The following is an 18,118-nucleotide window of genomic DNA, read 5'->3' on the forward strand; positions in this document are numbered from 1 at the left end:
GATGGAGGACTGTTTTCTATACAAGAGACCCTTCTACTACACACAATTTTGTTCATTTTTAAAAAAATATAGTCACCTATTTTGTGAAAGGTTCTGTGCTTGGTGCCATGGCAAAGGTAAAAATGAATCAACTAGAATCTGGGCCCCCACACTGTCCAGGGCAGGTTGAGTTGTCCAAAGCAGCGTGGTATCTGAAAGACACATGAGAGAGAGAAAAGAAGATCTTTTAAAAAGCTTTCAGTGTTATTTCGGGGAGATAGCCAATGAAAAGATACAGAGGTAACCTAAGCAGGATAGAAGCACAGTCACTAATCCATCCTTTCTCTGCTCATATCAGGCAATCACCCCTGCTTGCCAGAACAGCCTTCCTAAACTGCCAGACCACTCTCCATATCAGACTGCCCTCTGTCAAAGATGGCAGGGCCAGCAAAAGGCAAGGCGTGGGACTGAATATGTGCACAACAGTGGCAGTTAGGGAGTTTCTTTCCCTCCTTTCCTAACTAGCTTTTAAAAACTTGTTTTTGCTTTTTTTGTTTTAATTTTGGATGAGGTTGCATTACTTGCCTTTGCATCTGCACACTGATGACATAAGTTCACTCAATGATTATTTACTAATCACCTATGTGCAGAATACTGTCCTAAGAGATGCAATAAAGAACCAATATAGCTTCTGACTCATGGTGATAAACTAAAGAAAAACTTGTGCAACAGTTAGAAGTTAGTACAGTTGGCCCTCAGTATCCATGGGGGATTGGTTCCAGGAACCACCCCACCCCCACCTCCACAGATACCAAAAGCCACAGATGCTCAAGTGCCTTCCGAAAATAAAGTGGTATAGTATTTTAATGTGACCTATATACACCCTCTGTGTACTTTTAAATCATCTCTAGATTATGTATAGTACCTTTTAAAGTATAAATGCTATGTAAATAATTGTTATACTATAATGTTTAGGGAATAATGATGAGAGAAAACATCTGTACATATCCAGTACAGATGCAGCCATTCATTTTTTTTCTTCATATATTTTCAGGCTATGGTTGAATCCATGGATGCAGGATCCATGGATAAAAAGGGCCAACAGTACACAGTTAAAAGTGAGGAGAGGAGTTAGTATTACGGGTGTTGAGAAGAAGGACAGAGAATTTCTGGCTAGATGTTAAGAGAGAAAATAGGCAAGAATTTAGGAGAAGTAGCATTCGACTAATAAATTTCAGTGGGCATTATGGAACCACGTGAGTCGTCTAAATGGTGAAATAAAATATTAGGTGCTTTGGCAGCAGAGTAGACTGGATTGATTTGTTAGGAGACTGGTGTGAAAGTGCCTGAACTTGTGTCAGGAGGAGATCTACTTGTCAAACATTGCTGGTGTTGCGATGACAACTGGAAGAACTGAGTGGTGAAGATAGCCCCAGTGTACAGTGGATAGGAGAATGGCCATGCCTGAATGGTAGTTGTGATCACAGGAGAAGAAGCAGGGCCAAATAATGAATTGTCTGGGATGCACTGAGCTTGAAAAGCCTAGAGCACATCTAGTTATCAGGAAGTCAGAAATGAAGATTTGCAGTTCCAGAGAAGAGGCAAGAGGTCCTGAGAGATTCACTGAAAGAAACCCTTGAAACCGTAAAAGGATCTCTTTATGGCTCATTTTCATTATAAAAAGAACAGAACTGGCCAGGTGCGGTGGCTCATGCCTATAATCCCAGCACTTTAGAAGGCCGAGGCGGGCGGATCATGAGGTCAGGAGATCGAGACCATCCTGGCTAACATGGTGACACCCAATCTCTACTAAAAATACAAAAAATTAGCCAGGCATGGTGGCGGGCGCCTGTAGTCCCAGCAACTCAGAAGGCTGAGGCAGGAGAATGGCGTGCACCCGGGAGGTGGAGCTTGCAGTGAGCCCAGATCGTGCCACTGCACTCCAGCCTGGGCGACAGAGTGAGACTCCGTCTCAAAAAACAAAACAAAAAAAAAATCCAGAACCCCGGTAAATTAGGTGTCCATGGACTTAACTACTTTAGAATTTTTCTTGTAAAGAGAGATGTATCACAATAGTTAAATTCTACAACTGAGTAGTGTGAGCCCAATTTTGGCTTTTTTTTTTTTTTTTTTAAACATTGGGGACTCTGTTCTAAAGTAGCATCTTAGATCACTTCTGCACAGACTCAATGATCTTGAAGTGACACATGGAATTTGAGGTGATGGCCTCATTTCATCCACTTACATCATAGTTCCAAAGTTTCTGTCTTTTGCTTTCTTAGATTTGAATTTTTTCATACTTGAATATTCTAATTGTCATGATTATAAAAGATAATATATTATAGAAAGCTTAGAAAACAGAAAAACATTTAAAAAGAAAGCAAAAAATACTCATAAGCCAAACACCAATAACTAACCACTGTTGAGAGTTTTTTATATATGTATGTGCACACATATATGCATGTATACATATGTGTGTATACATGTGTCACAGGAACACACATATGCAAGTTATGAAAATGCATAGATATGTACACCATCTATATATTTTCTTAGTATTATAGATTGTATCATACATTCTATTTCATAGTCAATTATTTTTAGTTAACATTACATTTGAGCATTTTTTCATGTCATTAAAAATGATTCAAAAACCATTATGTCCATGTGCTGCATAATGTTTCATTATATAAACTTGTCATAACTGAATCATTCTCCTGAATTGTCATTGGACAACTCAGTAAGACGTGTATTTTTAGAGAATGAGGTGGGATGCCTTTTCTACGTATACCACATCACTCCAGAATGATCACTTGCTCATGCTCACCTTCTCTTCTTATCACCACAACCCCGATGATGGGGATATTAGAGATGGAGTCATGTTACTGCCCAGTGTAAGAGAAACAATGTAAGAACTGTGGGCGTGGTGGTCAGCATAGTGAAGGCAGTGGAGAATGAGTTTTACCCCCAAGCCAACTGTTTCTTCTATGTTTTCCCTTTGTGATCATTTTTAAAAATCGTTTTTGCCTCCTTCACCACAGCCCACGTATTCAGATGCATGTCTGAACGCATGCATATATGCACACACACCCACATGGAGACCTAAACATGGGGAGAACTTCTTAAAGTCCCGAAATTACATTATTTTTCATTATTCTTTATGATTCGCATTTTGCCTAAGAAAAAAAGTAAGCAGTAGGTAAGCAATAGGAAGTTAACTTCAGGCAAGCTTGCTTCCCCCCAGTAACAGTGTAGTGAAAGGCTAGGGCCATGGCATGAACCCCAGAGAGAGCTGAGCCCGTGCACACGAATATGCATTAGCAGGACTGGACAGAGCACCATTGTTTTGATATCTTTCTGTTTTCACAGGTGCTATAGAGTCATTTTGTGAGTCTTCACCATGACCCATGTCATAGAAGACAAATATAGCTATAGTTTTGCTGAATCCAGGTTTCAAGCTCCTTGTTCAAACAAAAACATAATTTCCAAATCGGTCCAAAGCAAAGTTCAACGTCTTGAATTTTGTACACTCTCCCTTATATTCTCCTTCACTTCAGCTTGTCTCCTTCAATGTTACTGTCTCCATTTTAAATATCATCAGCTGATAAATCAATTGACAGAGATCTGCAACAGTTTATTCTAATATTGAAGATGACAAATTACAGCCATAAATTTTTTCGGGAGAGAAGTCTATGGTATGCATTTCTGCATTTAGAAATTGATGTAGCATGAATAAAGATACTAGAGTAAGGTAAAATGTAATTTCAAAGTCATCTTGATTTCTTCCTTAATTGACTACTGTTAGATAACAGTGTATGTACAAACTTACTAGAAGAACTGTGGAAGATTATTGGCATTCTTTAAAATATAGTCCTTTTAGAAAAAAATTCCCTTTATTACTAGATGTAAAAATGATTCTTACTAGATGTTAGAATGATTCTAACATAAGGAAGGATTAAGTTTTCACCTGATTTCTTATCTGTCAGAAGGTAGAAAAAAATAGGATGGTTAACTCAAAAAACAGAAAAGGTTAAAGACTGTTCATTTCATTCTTGTGTGAAGAACTGTGGGATTTTGAGCATGCCCAAAAGGCAGCATCCCATTTCTTATACATTGTTACTGAAGGTTAATACACACACATGCACACACACACACATCATGAAAATTCTCTCACACAAATGAGTATTAAAAAACTTATTCACACAAATAAATACAGAAAATGTAGTCATGTAAAATAAATAAGTTAGTACTCCAATGACTTGCCCTCCTGCAAATAGATATCCATCTTAATTGCTTTGTTTCCTATTTTTTAAAAAACAAAATTTGACTTCTCTCATGTATCCCCTTACCTTTCAGTAATTTCTTCAGAAACTATGCAGGCCCCTTTATCTCCCTCTCTCTCCTTCTTTTTATCATCTCCAGCCAGTGCCGTTTCTATCTTTGTGATCCACACTCATGGCTCACTCTTTCTACCTAAACACCTGGATTTGCTAGCCATATTTTTTAAACCTACTATATCAGCTTATATCAGAGGAATGGGTAAAAATGGAAGTCTCTCTTTATTTAAATATAATGATAGATTTATATTTAATATATAGATATTATATAGATATATAAATATATATATATATAAATATATAGATATATATCCATCTATCCCAGAGGCACAGATAGAATACATGAGTTCCTTCAATAGCTTTCTATCTTTTATCAGTTGCAAAATAAGCATCTTCCACTTAAGCGCTACCATGCTCTACATCTGTGCATCTCCATCTCCCACTCTTGATGAAGGTGCTGTTGCACTAGCAGTCTTATCCAAAAATCATGAATCATCAGTCTGCCACAAACCAGACAATTAGGCCTCTGCAGGGACCCACCAGTCTTACCAGTTGGAGACTTTAGTTGAAATCAGTGAAGTAGGTTAGAGTAGTTTACTGGGATCCTAAAGGCCTCCAGGAACTTCCACACGGCCTATGATATGTCTTGTGGATCCTGAGCAGTCACTCTGTCTGTAAACCTCACAGGTTTCCCAGGGTCCTAGACGTACTAACAAGCCATGACAACCACAACCATCACTGCAATAGCAGTTAACACTGTATAATATTTCATAGGCAAAAAAACCCACTTTTCATAGTATCTCATTTTAACTGCCTACCTTTATTTTGGTAGGAAATTTCCCTTTGCTAATAATTGCCTACTATGTTCAGTAGTTTCCCCCTCCCCTTATAAAATACCCAAGTGGCTACTTTCCAGGTATTAGTGAAATCCCTAGATCTGCCAAGAGAAGAAACCTAGCTAATGCAGTTAGATAGTATTGTCAATTCTGAGGTACATATTCTCCGACTTGAATAGCTCTCTCTTTCATCAGAAGTGAGACAGTTACTGTAATTGCTTGGCAAGCATCTGGAAGTGACATGAATAATGATGATAATAAGAATGACCTCATAGGATGTATAATTTGGGGATTAAAGAACATTTACAACCTTATTGTGTCATAGTTAATGATGAGGTGCGAAGTTTTCTTGCCACCACCCTTTGCAATGTTATTTCCTGCTTGGATCAGAGAACTAATTATAGTAAATGGTGTCCTTTCAAAGAACTTGCCCCATCCTAAAGCATATGCTGGCATAAAAATATAAAACTGTTTTAGTGTTGTTTTACAGATATAAGTTATTAATGTTATTTTGCATTTGTATTAAAAATTTGTATAATGTAATCATTTAGTGTTTATTTTATTGTGTGTACCTTCTACTCAGAGGGTTGGCATTATTGTTCCTAACAGTGACGGATACAAGCAGATCATGCCTTATGACCTCTACCATCCCCTTCCTCGGTACGTAAATCAATCATCCTGATGTTAGAATTAGCAAATTAGTCTTCTGCTGCTTATCTATATATATAGATATACATATACCTAGAGAGAGAGAGATTATATGTTTTTAAGATGGTAGATGGTATATTTTGCAATCCATCCTGAGTTCTACTTTTGTATAATACTAGCCTGCTCAGACTGTAAGCTTATCGTTCAGAAACCATTTTAAGGTAGAATCCAGTTACACTGGAGTGAACACAGTAATTCACTCTGATTAGATACAGTGTATGGGTTTATGTTATGTCTTTCTTTCCCTCCCTTTGTTCTTTTCTATTTTTCCTCTCAATAGGACCCTAGTCATTAAAGCACTGTTGCTATTAAACCAACACTGCCTAAAGTATTATTGAACTACCACTAACATGGAATTTCAGATGTGGTATTATTCTACATAGGGGCTTTAAATGTCCACTTTTTATTCAAAGAAATTATAATTAAATACAAAAGGCAAATTTTTATATTCTAATTGTTCAAAACATTTTGGGGAACATTTTTTCTAAACAAAATTCAATGTGCTGCATTGCTTTTTTAAAGTTCAGTACTTTTAAAAACTAGAAAAAAGGTAATGAAAGTAATTCAGGAACTTTTAAAAGAAATTGTTCCCTTTATAATATATTCATAAGAAAACTGGAGAAGCTGAAAAATCCTCTAGCTACTGAGTGTGTTGCCTGCATTGGAAACAGCTGCACAGAGAGCAGAAATTAGAGTTGGGATTGAAGTAGACCTATGGTCTATTTTCTTTGCTTATTTGGCCCTCAGGGAATCAGCTGCTATTTAGAACCAAGGGTTTAAATCAGATCATAAATGGTTGGGGTAATCCACAGCAGCCTGCTCCATCTCAAATTAAACCAAGCCCAGAAAATAATTTTATTTTGAACTGTAAAGATTTGATGGAAAAATCTCCAAATACCTAATGAGTTAGAATCCAAATAGTGGTCCCTTAAGGTCATCTAGTGCAACTCCCCATTGAGGCTTCATTCTCCCATTCCTTCTCCAACAATCACAACCATATACCACAGATATGTTTAATATATATTTACACAAATAGGCATTCACATATTCAATGCATATGTATTCATACATGTATATACACATCTATCGATGTTTATATAATACATATATACAAGTGAAAATTGTCATCCAGCATCTACTTACATATGTCTAGTGACTGGCAGGCAACTCACTTTTCACCTGATGATCACATATAGGAAAGGAATTTGACTTTTACTAGATATACTTCTTGTTTTTCTTGTTATTTTTAATTCTTTCACTACGTGGCTATGTCATTAGTCAGCTCCCTCCTACTTTCCTATGACTATATTGATAAAGACAATAAATGGCTTTAGAATGTTCCTAATGTATCATTTTTCTGGTTTTATCCAGAACTCTTATCCTTGAAAAAATTTTAATGAAAATAGCAAAGATTAATTTAACTGAACCAAGATTTCATTTGGTTTCAATTTGTGTATCTGTGAACTAAGTGTTCATAGGATATACGTATCTGTTTGTATGAAAGCCATACATTTCATTATTTCATGATGAAGGTAAAGTTGGACATCAGGAGTAAGCAACATCAAGTTTATGTTTTTATGTAATGACAACTCCTAGATTTCTGTTTTATCTGTGGTCTCTCTTGTTTATATTTCTCTGGCATAACTAATGCCTTTATTAGGTTAAAATTGATTTCTTATAGGTTGGGATTTTCTCCAAATGCCTAAATCCCAATGATATATTAAAACGATCCTCCTGGGTGTGTGTTTGTACTATGTCCTTGTATACACTCTTGGCATATCTTTGTATCACAATGGGTAAGAACAATAAACTTTATTTCTTACCCCTTTGTATTTCTGATACTGAACTAGTTATAAAGTTAGATATTCAGCTATATTGACAGACTCTTAGTAAATGGAAGCTATTTTTACAGCTGTGTTTTCATTCATAAGAAGAATTAAGGCTCAAAAATGGTTCTCAAATGGCAGCTACCTACTAATCAAGGCAATTTCAATTATTTAAATGGAGTTAAGAACACAAGTATAGATATAAAACACAATTAACATATTTTTACCTTGTTCTTTCCTGCTTTCAGCCTTTGACTGTAACACATATCTGGACATAATATGAGGATATAGTCTGAATAATTATCTTGATTCGTAATTAATATATGTCACTCTTGTGCATCCTGCTTTATTTGAGAATTTCTTAAACACACTGTGTGTTTAAAAAAAAGGCCAAAAGAGTTTAAATGTATGATATATAAATTCATTCAATGTTCTCCAGGATAAGATTCTTGAATATGTCTTTTTTTTTTATTCCAAGCACTTACTTGGTTACCGTCTTCAGATCTCCTGATCTCTCTCAGCTTTTGTTATGCTTTCTTTAAAGCATATAGACATGTTTTACTTCAAGATTCAACAAAACCCTATTATTATACAAGGATTCACATGATAATTTTCTACACTTAGAACTGTAGTTGTATGCTGGAACCATAGTACAATTTTTTGAGATAATATTAGCCTCATTTGTCTTTCTATGATCACTGACATTGAAAAAGATACTTACTGCTATGTGTGAAATTACACTATGGTCAGGTCCAAGTGCTGAGACAGAAATTAATCACTCTCCCTTTAGTAGGGTCAAGCTTGAGAATTTTAGAGTACCAATTAGAAAATGTGTTATTTTATGGCATCTTAATATTCTAAGCGATTAAATGTACATTTAAAAAACATATTCCTACTTCATTGTCAGGTCAAATCTAATGTGAATACATACTTACGTATTCAACCCAATTTCAATCTGAATCAGGCCTGTTATTCATCCCCAGAAGGAAGCCCTCCAGAGATTTGTGTGGAGACAAAGGAGAATTGGTCTTAGCCCTTGGGAAGAGAAACTCTCTACAGAGCTACTTCATTCTCTTGAAAAAGATCAGAAAGTCTCCCAAGAGCCAAACAGAGGGCCTCAGTTTCCCCACCATGACATTTTCTTATGTGTCTCCTGGGGAAATACACATGGGAAAATATTGTATTTGGCAGCACGTCTTGGCTTTTGGCAGTGGAGATAACAGTTGTTGCCTAAACTTTAACAGTGTAGAGAAAATGTGAAGGAAAACCCCTTGTAACTAGGAAAAACACAAGATTCAGGCTTATGCAGAAAAGAAATCAAACTCACAATGTACACGGAAAACTTGACTACAGAATAATTAATGTCTCGATGGTGTGCCTGTGCAATATTTTAAAATTTTAACTATTCACATGGATCAACCCGGTGACATTTTGTTTCTTTCATTAAAATTATATCTCTCATAATTCTAAGAGAAATCTTAAATCTCCTTAGCAGTCCTCACCAATAAGCAGAATATATGTAAAAAAGATAATCTCAATTCACTCAGTCCCAATGTTTCTGTTTTTAGAAATTCTACATTCTCTAAATCTACAGGAGGAGAGAAGAGAATTTGGCAAAGGTATCTCTCTGCATCTGGGACCTAATGCTTCAGAGCTGTTTAAAGCTCTGAAAAAAATCAGTGGAAGTCTCTTAAATGTTTTGACATATTGTTATTTTCTACCCTACTTAACTATGTATCTACTTTCAGATGCCATTAGCCTTCCAACCCAAACCAAACTTCTTCACAGTTCCAAGAGTTATTTACTGGAGGAACTCTACCTACCAGTATCCCTCAACAGTTAGGGAATATGTAGATAATATTAACACTTCTGCTCCTCAGCTTAATAATGATAGCACAGTTTGAACATCAGAATTGTGCTGAATCTATGTAGTCCCAAAGCTGACGATTGCAGAAGCAAAGGAGAGGGTCTTTTGTTTACCTTCTCTTTTATGAGCTTCTTCTATTAAAAAAAAAAAAACCTAGAAGTTAAGTAATAAAGTATTACATTGAAAATAAAAAAGTATCTGCAGGTGCAAACCATTAGTGTTAACTGAGTATACCACTTTAGTCTTGAGATGGATACTTAATGGGTTTAATGAAAATAAATTTTATATACACATATCTTGAAACTATGGGAGAAGGATAGAACTACATCCTGCATCTTCTGAGTAGGTTACAGACAGCACTGATATCCTTCTGGACAGCTCTCAAAACTGTAATGGCTTACATTTGTGTAGAGCTTCACGGTTTGCAGAGCCCTTTTGCCAATGTTGAATCCTTCTCTCTCACTCATCAGATTTCAGGCAATAGATGGCTTTTGGTTCTCTGGACCTTAGCCTCTCAGAACCTGCTTTTACCAGTAGGCATGGGGAATGGGTTGGTCGACTGGTCACTGAGGAGGATTAGCAATGTGCATGTCTGCCCTGATGACTCCCCTTGCTTCTGTAGGTGGGAGGCCACCCCATGGACCGCGTGCTCCTCCTCGTGTGGGGGGGGCATCCAGAGCCGGGCAGTTTCCTGTGTGGAGGAGGACATCCAGGGGCATGTCACTTCAGTGGAAGAGTGGAAATGCATGTACACCCCTAAGATGCCCATCGCGCAGCCCTGCAACATTTTTGACTGCCCTAAATGGCTGGCACAGGAGTGGTCTCCGGTAACTGTGCCTTCTTTCTTTGTTCATTAGGAGAGTAAGTCCACTCTTCCCTCTCATCATCATGGCCCCACCGGGTACCCTGAGCAGCTCCACACTTCTTGAGGTGTCTAGAAGCCTACCAGCTTAGCTCCTGGAGTAGGAATGCCCCAAATCCAGCATGACCAAAAGTAAATGATGTTTTTTTTAAAATGTCTTTCTTCAAGTTTCTTCAAGAAGCCTCTATTGTTCCCCAGACAATGTTCCCTCAAATGGCAAAGAGGAAGCAACTGCCTTTCGAGGGTAATTGAGGCTGAATGACTGATCCCAAATCTGTAAAAGCTGCTTTGATGATAGAGCTCAGTAGACCAGAAGTTTGATTTCATTTTGTATGTATTATGCTTTGTATCCAAAAGAGTCTAAGTGGATTAATATTAAAACTATGTGTATTAGTCATTGGAGGAGGGGGGAAGATGAAATGAAAATAGCACAAAAATTAAAATTGGAATGAAGTAAGATAATTAAAACAAAAAACTTACAGATGTTAGGAAACCTGCTGTAATTAAACATAAAATGTCATTCAGGGTTTCCTGACTGCTAATGCAGAAAGGAAAGTGGCAAAGGAAATAGGAAGATGAAATAAGCCATTGTGCCCTCAGCCTCAGAAATGACAAAAGACTTCACTGAGCCCTGTGGCTTCATGGCAGCAGATCAGAGCTGTGACATTTTCTGCATCTAGACACGTTACCAGACATGGGGAACCATTAGAGGTGCAATCTACATTGGGCATCTGGTCATTCAATCTGTTCTTTTAAATATTATTTTTGCCTTTCAATGTAATCAATTGGATTGACAATGCAGCAATATGATTTAGCTATAGTCGCAGTTTAAATTTTTTAATATCCATGTGGAGGTATTTTCCCATATTTTTGGAAGTAGCAGTCATTAGCAAAGTAACTAAATAAAATACAGTGTTGGTAATCAAAATTAAGCACACTCTACAGTCTCTTTTCTCCTTTCTTCTTTTTGGTGCTTGGTTTGAGACTTTGCACACAGTGAGTACTTAAACATTGCTGACTGATTAATTGAAAGCTATGGAATTGAAAGTGATTTAATTTTCAGCGAGCTCCACCTCAAATAACCAAATAGAACAAAGATCCCTTGACTGGTAAGAAATGGTGTAAGTTTACCAGGAGTCCTTGTGTGGAAAAAAAAAAAGAAAAGAAAACTTAGATTAAAAGTTTTAGGTGCGAAGTGAAGAAAAGTAAACAAAGCTTTGCCTACGAGTCTCCTCTCTCTTGCAATCTCTTTCCAGTGCACGGTGACATGTGGCCAGGGCCTCAGATACCGTGTGGTCCTCTGCATCGACCATCGAGGAATGCACACAGGAGGCTGTAGCCCAAAAACAAAGCCCCACATAAAAGAGGAATGCATCATACCCACTCCCTGCTATAAACCCAAAGGTAATTTGACAGGTGCTCTATTACCAGCCTGTTAATTATTGTGTGTAGTCAGATGTGTTTTAAACTCCTTAGAATATTTTTAAGTATCCCAAGTATTCTTAGTAACAATTCTTTATAACTTTACTAAAGGAATTTGATTCTCTTAAAGAATCTTTCAAATGATTTTGATTGCAAACTTTCATTAACCACTACATGTAGAAATATATTTATATAATTATCTCCCAAGTCATAAAGTTGTTTGAGGACTATTGCTGAAGAATGCAGATGTATCTGCTTAAAGAGAGACCAGACATCCTAGAAATATATGTTTGATTTACTATCTACATTTCTTGCCTTTAAAAACAAGGGAGTGAACCCAAGTATGTCTGTTTTGCTAAGGTTGAAGTACATTGGGAAGTCTCATACTTCAAACTGATGAAACAGAAAACTATCGCTTTTTATATTGAAAATTAAAACATTAATATGAGACTGAATTCTAGAACCATAATTCAAAATATATCAGAATTTAATAGATATTGCAGGAATTAATAAAAAAGAAATTTTAGGGAAGTGTAGAACTAAGCATTTAGTGAATCAGACTTCTTATAATTATACTGGGTGTCTCAGATTAGCAAGAATACGAATTTGATTTCTGTACAAGTATTGTTACTTGTCTGTGCCAATGGAATAGAAAAATTCAAAGTCACAAACCATTCAGAAGTAAATAACTCTTTAAATCTCCTTTAATTTTTAATATTAAATATGTCTCCCATTTCTTTATTTCTTTAAGCCATTAAATCTCTCTGAAAATCAGTCACAGTGTAGCTCTTTATTATACTATATGTAGTCCTAATTGCAACTGAATGGCATCATAAAATCTAAATTAATGATATAAAAGGAAACCAAAAAACCCCAGAAATCCTGATTTATTTTAATAAATGCACCTCTCTCAAAGCCTTGGTTTCCTCCTCTGTAAAATGGGTATAATAATAGTATCTATATCAGAGATTATGTGAAGGTTAAATGAGATGTACCATAAACAAGGTGGTTAACCTAGTGCCTGGAATATAGTAACTTCCACATACAGTAAGTTACTTTTAACTCCTGACTGTCATCAGCACCCTCAACTGTGGGAGGAGGTTGCCACAGGTGTGTCTGACAGGATTTAGTTCAAAAGAACAATAAAGTATTGCAAGCTTACTATTAGTGCCAAACTGAATGCTTCCTTATTGAAAGACAGAGAGCTAACTTACGCCATCAGAGACAGCTGCATTGACTGAGCCTTTTTTTTTTTTTTTTTTTTTTTTAAGATGGAGTCTTGCTCTGTTGCCCAGGCTGGAGTGCAGTGGTGCAATCTCGGCTCACTGCAACCTCCACCTCCCAGGTTCAAGCAATTCTCCTGCCTCAGCCTCCGGAGTAGCTAGGACTACAGGTGTATGACGCCGCGCCTGGCTAATATTTTGTATTTTTTTTAGTAGAGACGGGATTTCTTACCATGTTGCCCAGGTTGGTCTTGAACTCCTGAGCTCAAGCAATCCACCCATCTCAGCCTCCCAAAGTGCTAGGATTACAGGCTTGAGCCACTGTGTCTGGCCGACTGAGTCATTTACTGGGATAGTTGTGGTAGCTGGAAAATGATGTATGTATAGGTACTGTGTTGCCGTGTTTAAAATGTGAGCAAATCCTTTTGGCTTTGGCAGTTTTACATTTCTCACTTGCTTTGTTTTTTGACTATAAACAATTGCTGTGCATAGAGAACAAGAAGTGATGCCCCTAACTTAAAATAGTCAATTATTTATTAGCTTTATCTTCACCAAGCCACTTCACAGAAAGAAAAGCAGTTTGTAGTTAACTATCAAGAATCAAATCTGGATTTTCACAACTAAGGAGTGAGCCTGGCTCTCTAAACATCATTAAAATACCAAATAATTCTATGGTGCATATATGTATAGACATATTTCTTTCATCCTTACAATTATATGTTATAAAATGGTGATAGAGCGTCATTGGCTCATACTATAAAGGCAAATATCCCCATAAATGACCCTAATAAATATGCTAGAATGGGAATCTTGGCAGTTACTTCTATAGGAGCAGTTATAACCTCCCTCTTCATTTTTCTCCTCCACAATTTTTTCCCAGGAAGTAACTAGAAGCTTATTTTGAATTGTTTGGCCAGAGCTAGATAAATAGGCGAAATAAGTCAAATTATGTGTTATGAGCCCTCATTTGCACATATTCCAGTTGGCAGTGAGCCTTGGGGTAGTGTTGAATGAGTCAGATATCTAAACCAATGTTTTGTGAATTTCAGAGTGACAGAATTTGTTTTTGGCAATGTGACATAGATCACGCTTAGCTAAAAGGCAAAAAAAAAAAAAAAGTTAGAATTTATGAGAGCATCACAATATAATTGATTGTACTTTGTTTTCCAAGGTACATGCTGCTCTACCTTTTCAAGAGGAACTGGTGAAAAGATACTTTGATGATTCTTTATATGCATATTAAGCTAGTGCTTCTACACTTACAACTTTCATAATAAAAGGATTTTCCTTTGCTATTAATCATAATAAAGAGGAAACTTGTACACAAACTAGTATTATTAAACATTTTAAAATTTGGTTTTATTTTTCTAGATATAACCATCATCAGAGGCAGCAATTTACCTAAAAACTTACTATTTGTGTTTGTCAACATAGTAACTTCTTGGTGAGGAGAATAAGGAATTTTCCTAAAATCCCAGATTGGTTCTAACCTCTTCTCTTGTATGTGCACTCACTGAATTCTCAGAGAAACTTCCAGTCGAGGCCAAGTTGCCATGGTTCAAACAAGCTCAAGAACTAGAAGAAGGAGCTGCTGTGTCAGAGGAGCCCTCGTAAGTTTTAAAAGCACAAATTGTCCTACATTTGAAACTGATTTATTTAAAGAAAGCAGTGTATCACTGGTTGTAGCTTTCATGGGTTCTGAACTAAGTTTAGTCATCTCACCAAAGGTGAAAGGAGGCTTTTTGGCTCTCAATTAAAGATTGATTAGTTTCAAAAAGTGTTTATCAAAACTGATGATTGCATTGTAAATACTTCTGTTTTGCCTAAAGTAAGTAAATGAAGGTGTAGTGCTTACCCTCTTCTCCAAAATCGGACCTCCTCTCTTGGCAAGGGGCCAAAGGTGAGAAGGCCCAGGCTGCAGCTGATGATATAACATAGATATGATGGGAAAGTCTGAGCTGCTTTTCACACTCTCCCAGTTTTGCAATACAGTCGCTCACAAAAATTAAAGAGCAAGTAAAGTATACCTGAGGGGCAAAGGAAGTTCATTAACTTTTCTTTTCCCTTTCTTCCTGGGATTGGTATTAGGGGTGGACCTAGTTCTTTGCCCCACTTGATTATGTCCCATGTGTGCTCAATTTTATCAAGGCCATGGAATCTGTAAAACCGTGAGGCCCAGATTTGCCAGATGCTTCAGAAGAGGAAACAAAGAGAGACAAAAGTAGATTAAGTGGTTGATTGATTGGCTGATAAGTTTATGTATTGATTTCATTAGAAAACACTGATAGGCATAGCTACTACATCACTTTTACAAATGAGGAGATAAAATTCATTGAACAATTTCATCGATGACCCAAGAAATTTCTCAGGTTGAAAAATTTTCTAGATTAATTCATTTAATGTAAGTTCTAAGCTCTGTGCTATTCACTGGCACTTAAGATATGTCACCTACCCTCCAAGAGTTAATAGTACAGCATGTAGGGTACAAAATGATTTCCAAATTTTACTGGAGATATAAATTAACATTGCAACCTGTTCAAATGCAATTTAGAATTTTCTCAGATTCATTCTGTTTGAATCTAAATCTGATGTGGTTTGCCAGAACACAGTCGTGTACCTGAGTGCACAAGAAATCCAAAATATAGATTTGTACAATAACTAAAGGTGATTTCTAAAGAAATGGTATTCTGTCATTTCATTTCACACATAAAAAAGGTACACACATTAGAAAACACTTTTTTTCCCTATTTTTTTATTTTTGAGATAGGGCCTCACTCTGTCACCCAGGCAGGGGTGCAGTGGCACAGTCATAACTCACTGCAGCTTCAACCTGCCAGGCTCAATGAATTCTCCCACCTCAGCCTACCGAGTAGCTGGGACTACAGGCGCAGGCCACCACACCGGGCTAAGTTTAATTTTTTTTGTAGACACTGGGTTTCTCCATGTTTCCCAGGCTGGTCTCAAACTCCTGACCTCAAGCAGTCCGCCTGCCTTAGCTCCCCAAGGTACTGGGATTGCAGGTGTGAGCCACCGCGCCTGGCCCAGGAAACACATATTTTTACTTAAAAGGATAATTAAGCAAACATAAATTATTTCTGTACTGTAAAGTTACTACAGCAAACTTTTTGACTTCTTTGAGTAAAAACAACTAACCATTGCAGAACTTTGGAGGAAAGAAGGGAGTAAAGATCACGATGTAACCATGAAATGAATATATGAAGGCTTACAATTTTTTACTTCTCCTCTACCAGTACCTGATTTGACAGGCCTTCTTGTTGCTGAGGAGTAAATAAGCAGTTCTTTTTAGGGGGGCATTAATAACTTCTTAATCCAGTAAGGTCCTATCTAAGACACAGAAAGATGCTATATAATTAGAACTGGTGACTCCTTTTATATCCTATTGGGTTAAATCTATTTGAAACCAAGTATGTATTATTTTACCTAAATAAACTATTTTCCCCTTGTACACTGTATTTTGTCACTTGGACTAAAGTGTAATCCTATGTATAATCTTGCATTCTGGCTGATGGTAAATAATAATACAAAATTATTTTAGAAACATCTTACATCAGTAAACATCTTACCATTATTAGATACCTTTCAGATGAAAGCTATCAGTGGAGTTTAATGCATCCACAGAAGCATTACATAGGCCATTGTCAACCATATTTTGTAATGAATGTTTTCTACTAAAGGTCTGATTAAGATGCATTACGTTTAACTTTAATCTTAATAAAATCTCTAAAGTAGTTAAACATAGCTTTAGCCATAGAAAGTATAGCCATATATTAAACTTTTAAGATCTACTCTTAGTGTAATGAAATTGCCATTTTGGCATGATTAATCTGAATTGGAGTAGATTGTAATTGGAGTGCTGGTGCAGGGTAAAGGAAATGTATACTATTGTGCTCAGAATAATAATTACTTTTATACCAAAATAAAATAAATGACAGCTGTAGAATAATGTCATGAAAGGTATATGGTTTCCACATTTTAATACACTTTTATGTGTTTAGTGCACTGCACCCTAAGAAAGATCGTGTCACATTTTTTAAATCTATATTGATTTTGAATTTAAAAAACATAATGTTGCATGGCCTTAATTCCATCTTTTCTTAAACCACATAGACTGGCTTCCAAATGTATGTAACAACCTATAATTACTCTCTGAAGCATAATGAAAAAAATGGTCAACTGTCAGCAAGTCATTCCTTTCCCCCACCAAAGAGACTCACACTGCTTAAATTAAATGGTAATGTTTAGAAGCTGTGACTGTCACTTCTGAACTGCTACAGTGAGGCAAGAACAGTGGTCCACAACTATTATCTCTTGCTTTGGTTCCAGCTAACATTGGAGAGTTCTGTAGTAAAGCAGTAATTATCATTTATTTCCCCATATGGAAAGTGAAAATATTATCACCAACCTATCTCATTACATAATACAGAAAAATCACCAGATTAATGTCTTCAGTATATGAAGATACCTTTGTTCAATGTTAGATACTTTTAGTAACCCCAAAATGTAAGGAAAAGATTGATTAGCACTCAGGTCCAACATATGTTAGGAAGCAACTGCTTTAAGATGTTTAAAAGAAAACAATGATAAAAGACTAAAAACTGAATTGCCAAGAAATAACATTTTATAGACCAGAAGAATGTACCAACAACCAACATTGTGGCTGCACTGAACACCGTACACAAGATACAAATCCAGATATCAGTTTCATAGAACCACTGAAATAAATTTGGAGATTGGCTCACATGGTGGTAATATATAGATAGATTCATCATATAAAGTTGAATCTTCAACTCAGAAATACTTCTACATGTTTTTTTTTTTCCCTCAACAACAGATTGGTTTGTTATGACACATTTGATTCATGTGGTGGAAACATTGTGATGAATATATTTTCTTTTCTTTTTTTTTTTTTAAATGTAGTCTCACTCTTGCCGCCCAGGCTGAAATGCAATGGCGTGATCTCAGCTCACTGCAATCTCCACCTCCTGGGTTCAAGCTATTCTCATGCCTCATCCTCCTGCGTAGCTGGGATTACAGGTG

At 36.5% G+C, this 18,118-nt stretch overlaps 1 protein-coding gene across 2 annotated transcripts in view; it reads left to right on the plus strand.

Moving 5' to 3' along the window:
• Window positions 1-18,118, plus strand: part of ADAMTSL1 (ADAMTS like 1) — a 979,130-nt gene that overhangs the window by 749,125 nt on the left and 211,887 nt on the right. For both annotated transcript variants that reach the window (XM_033237422.1, XM_033237423.1), the window contains 4 exons: window positions 5,762-5,812; window positions 10,176-10,380; window positions 11,672-11,819; window positions 14,586-14,670. In XM_033237422.1, the coding sequence (XP_033093313.1) occupies window positions 5,762-5,812; window positions 10,176-10,380; window positions 11,672-11,819; window positions 14,586-14,670 (489 nt within the window). The remainder of the gene's footprint in view (window positions 1-5,761; window positions 5,813-10,175; window positions 10,381-11,671; window positions 11,820-14,585; window positions 14,671-18,118) is intronic.

This window comes from Trachypithecus francoisi, unplaced genomic scaffold (assembly GCF_009764315.1).
Source record: "Trachypithecus francoisi isolate TF-2019V2 unplaced genomic scaffold, Tfra_2.0 Lachesis_group16, whole genome shotgun sequence".
In the NCBI taxonomy this organism is placed as follows: domain Eukaryota; kingdom Metazoa; phylum Chordata; class Mammalia; order Primates; family Cercopithecidae; genus Trachypithecus; species Trachypithecus francoisi.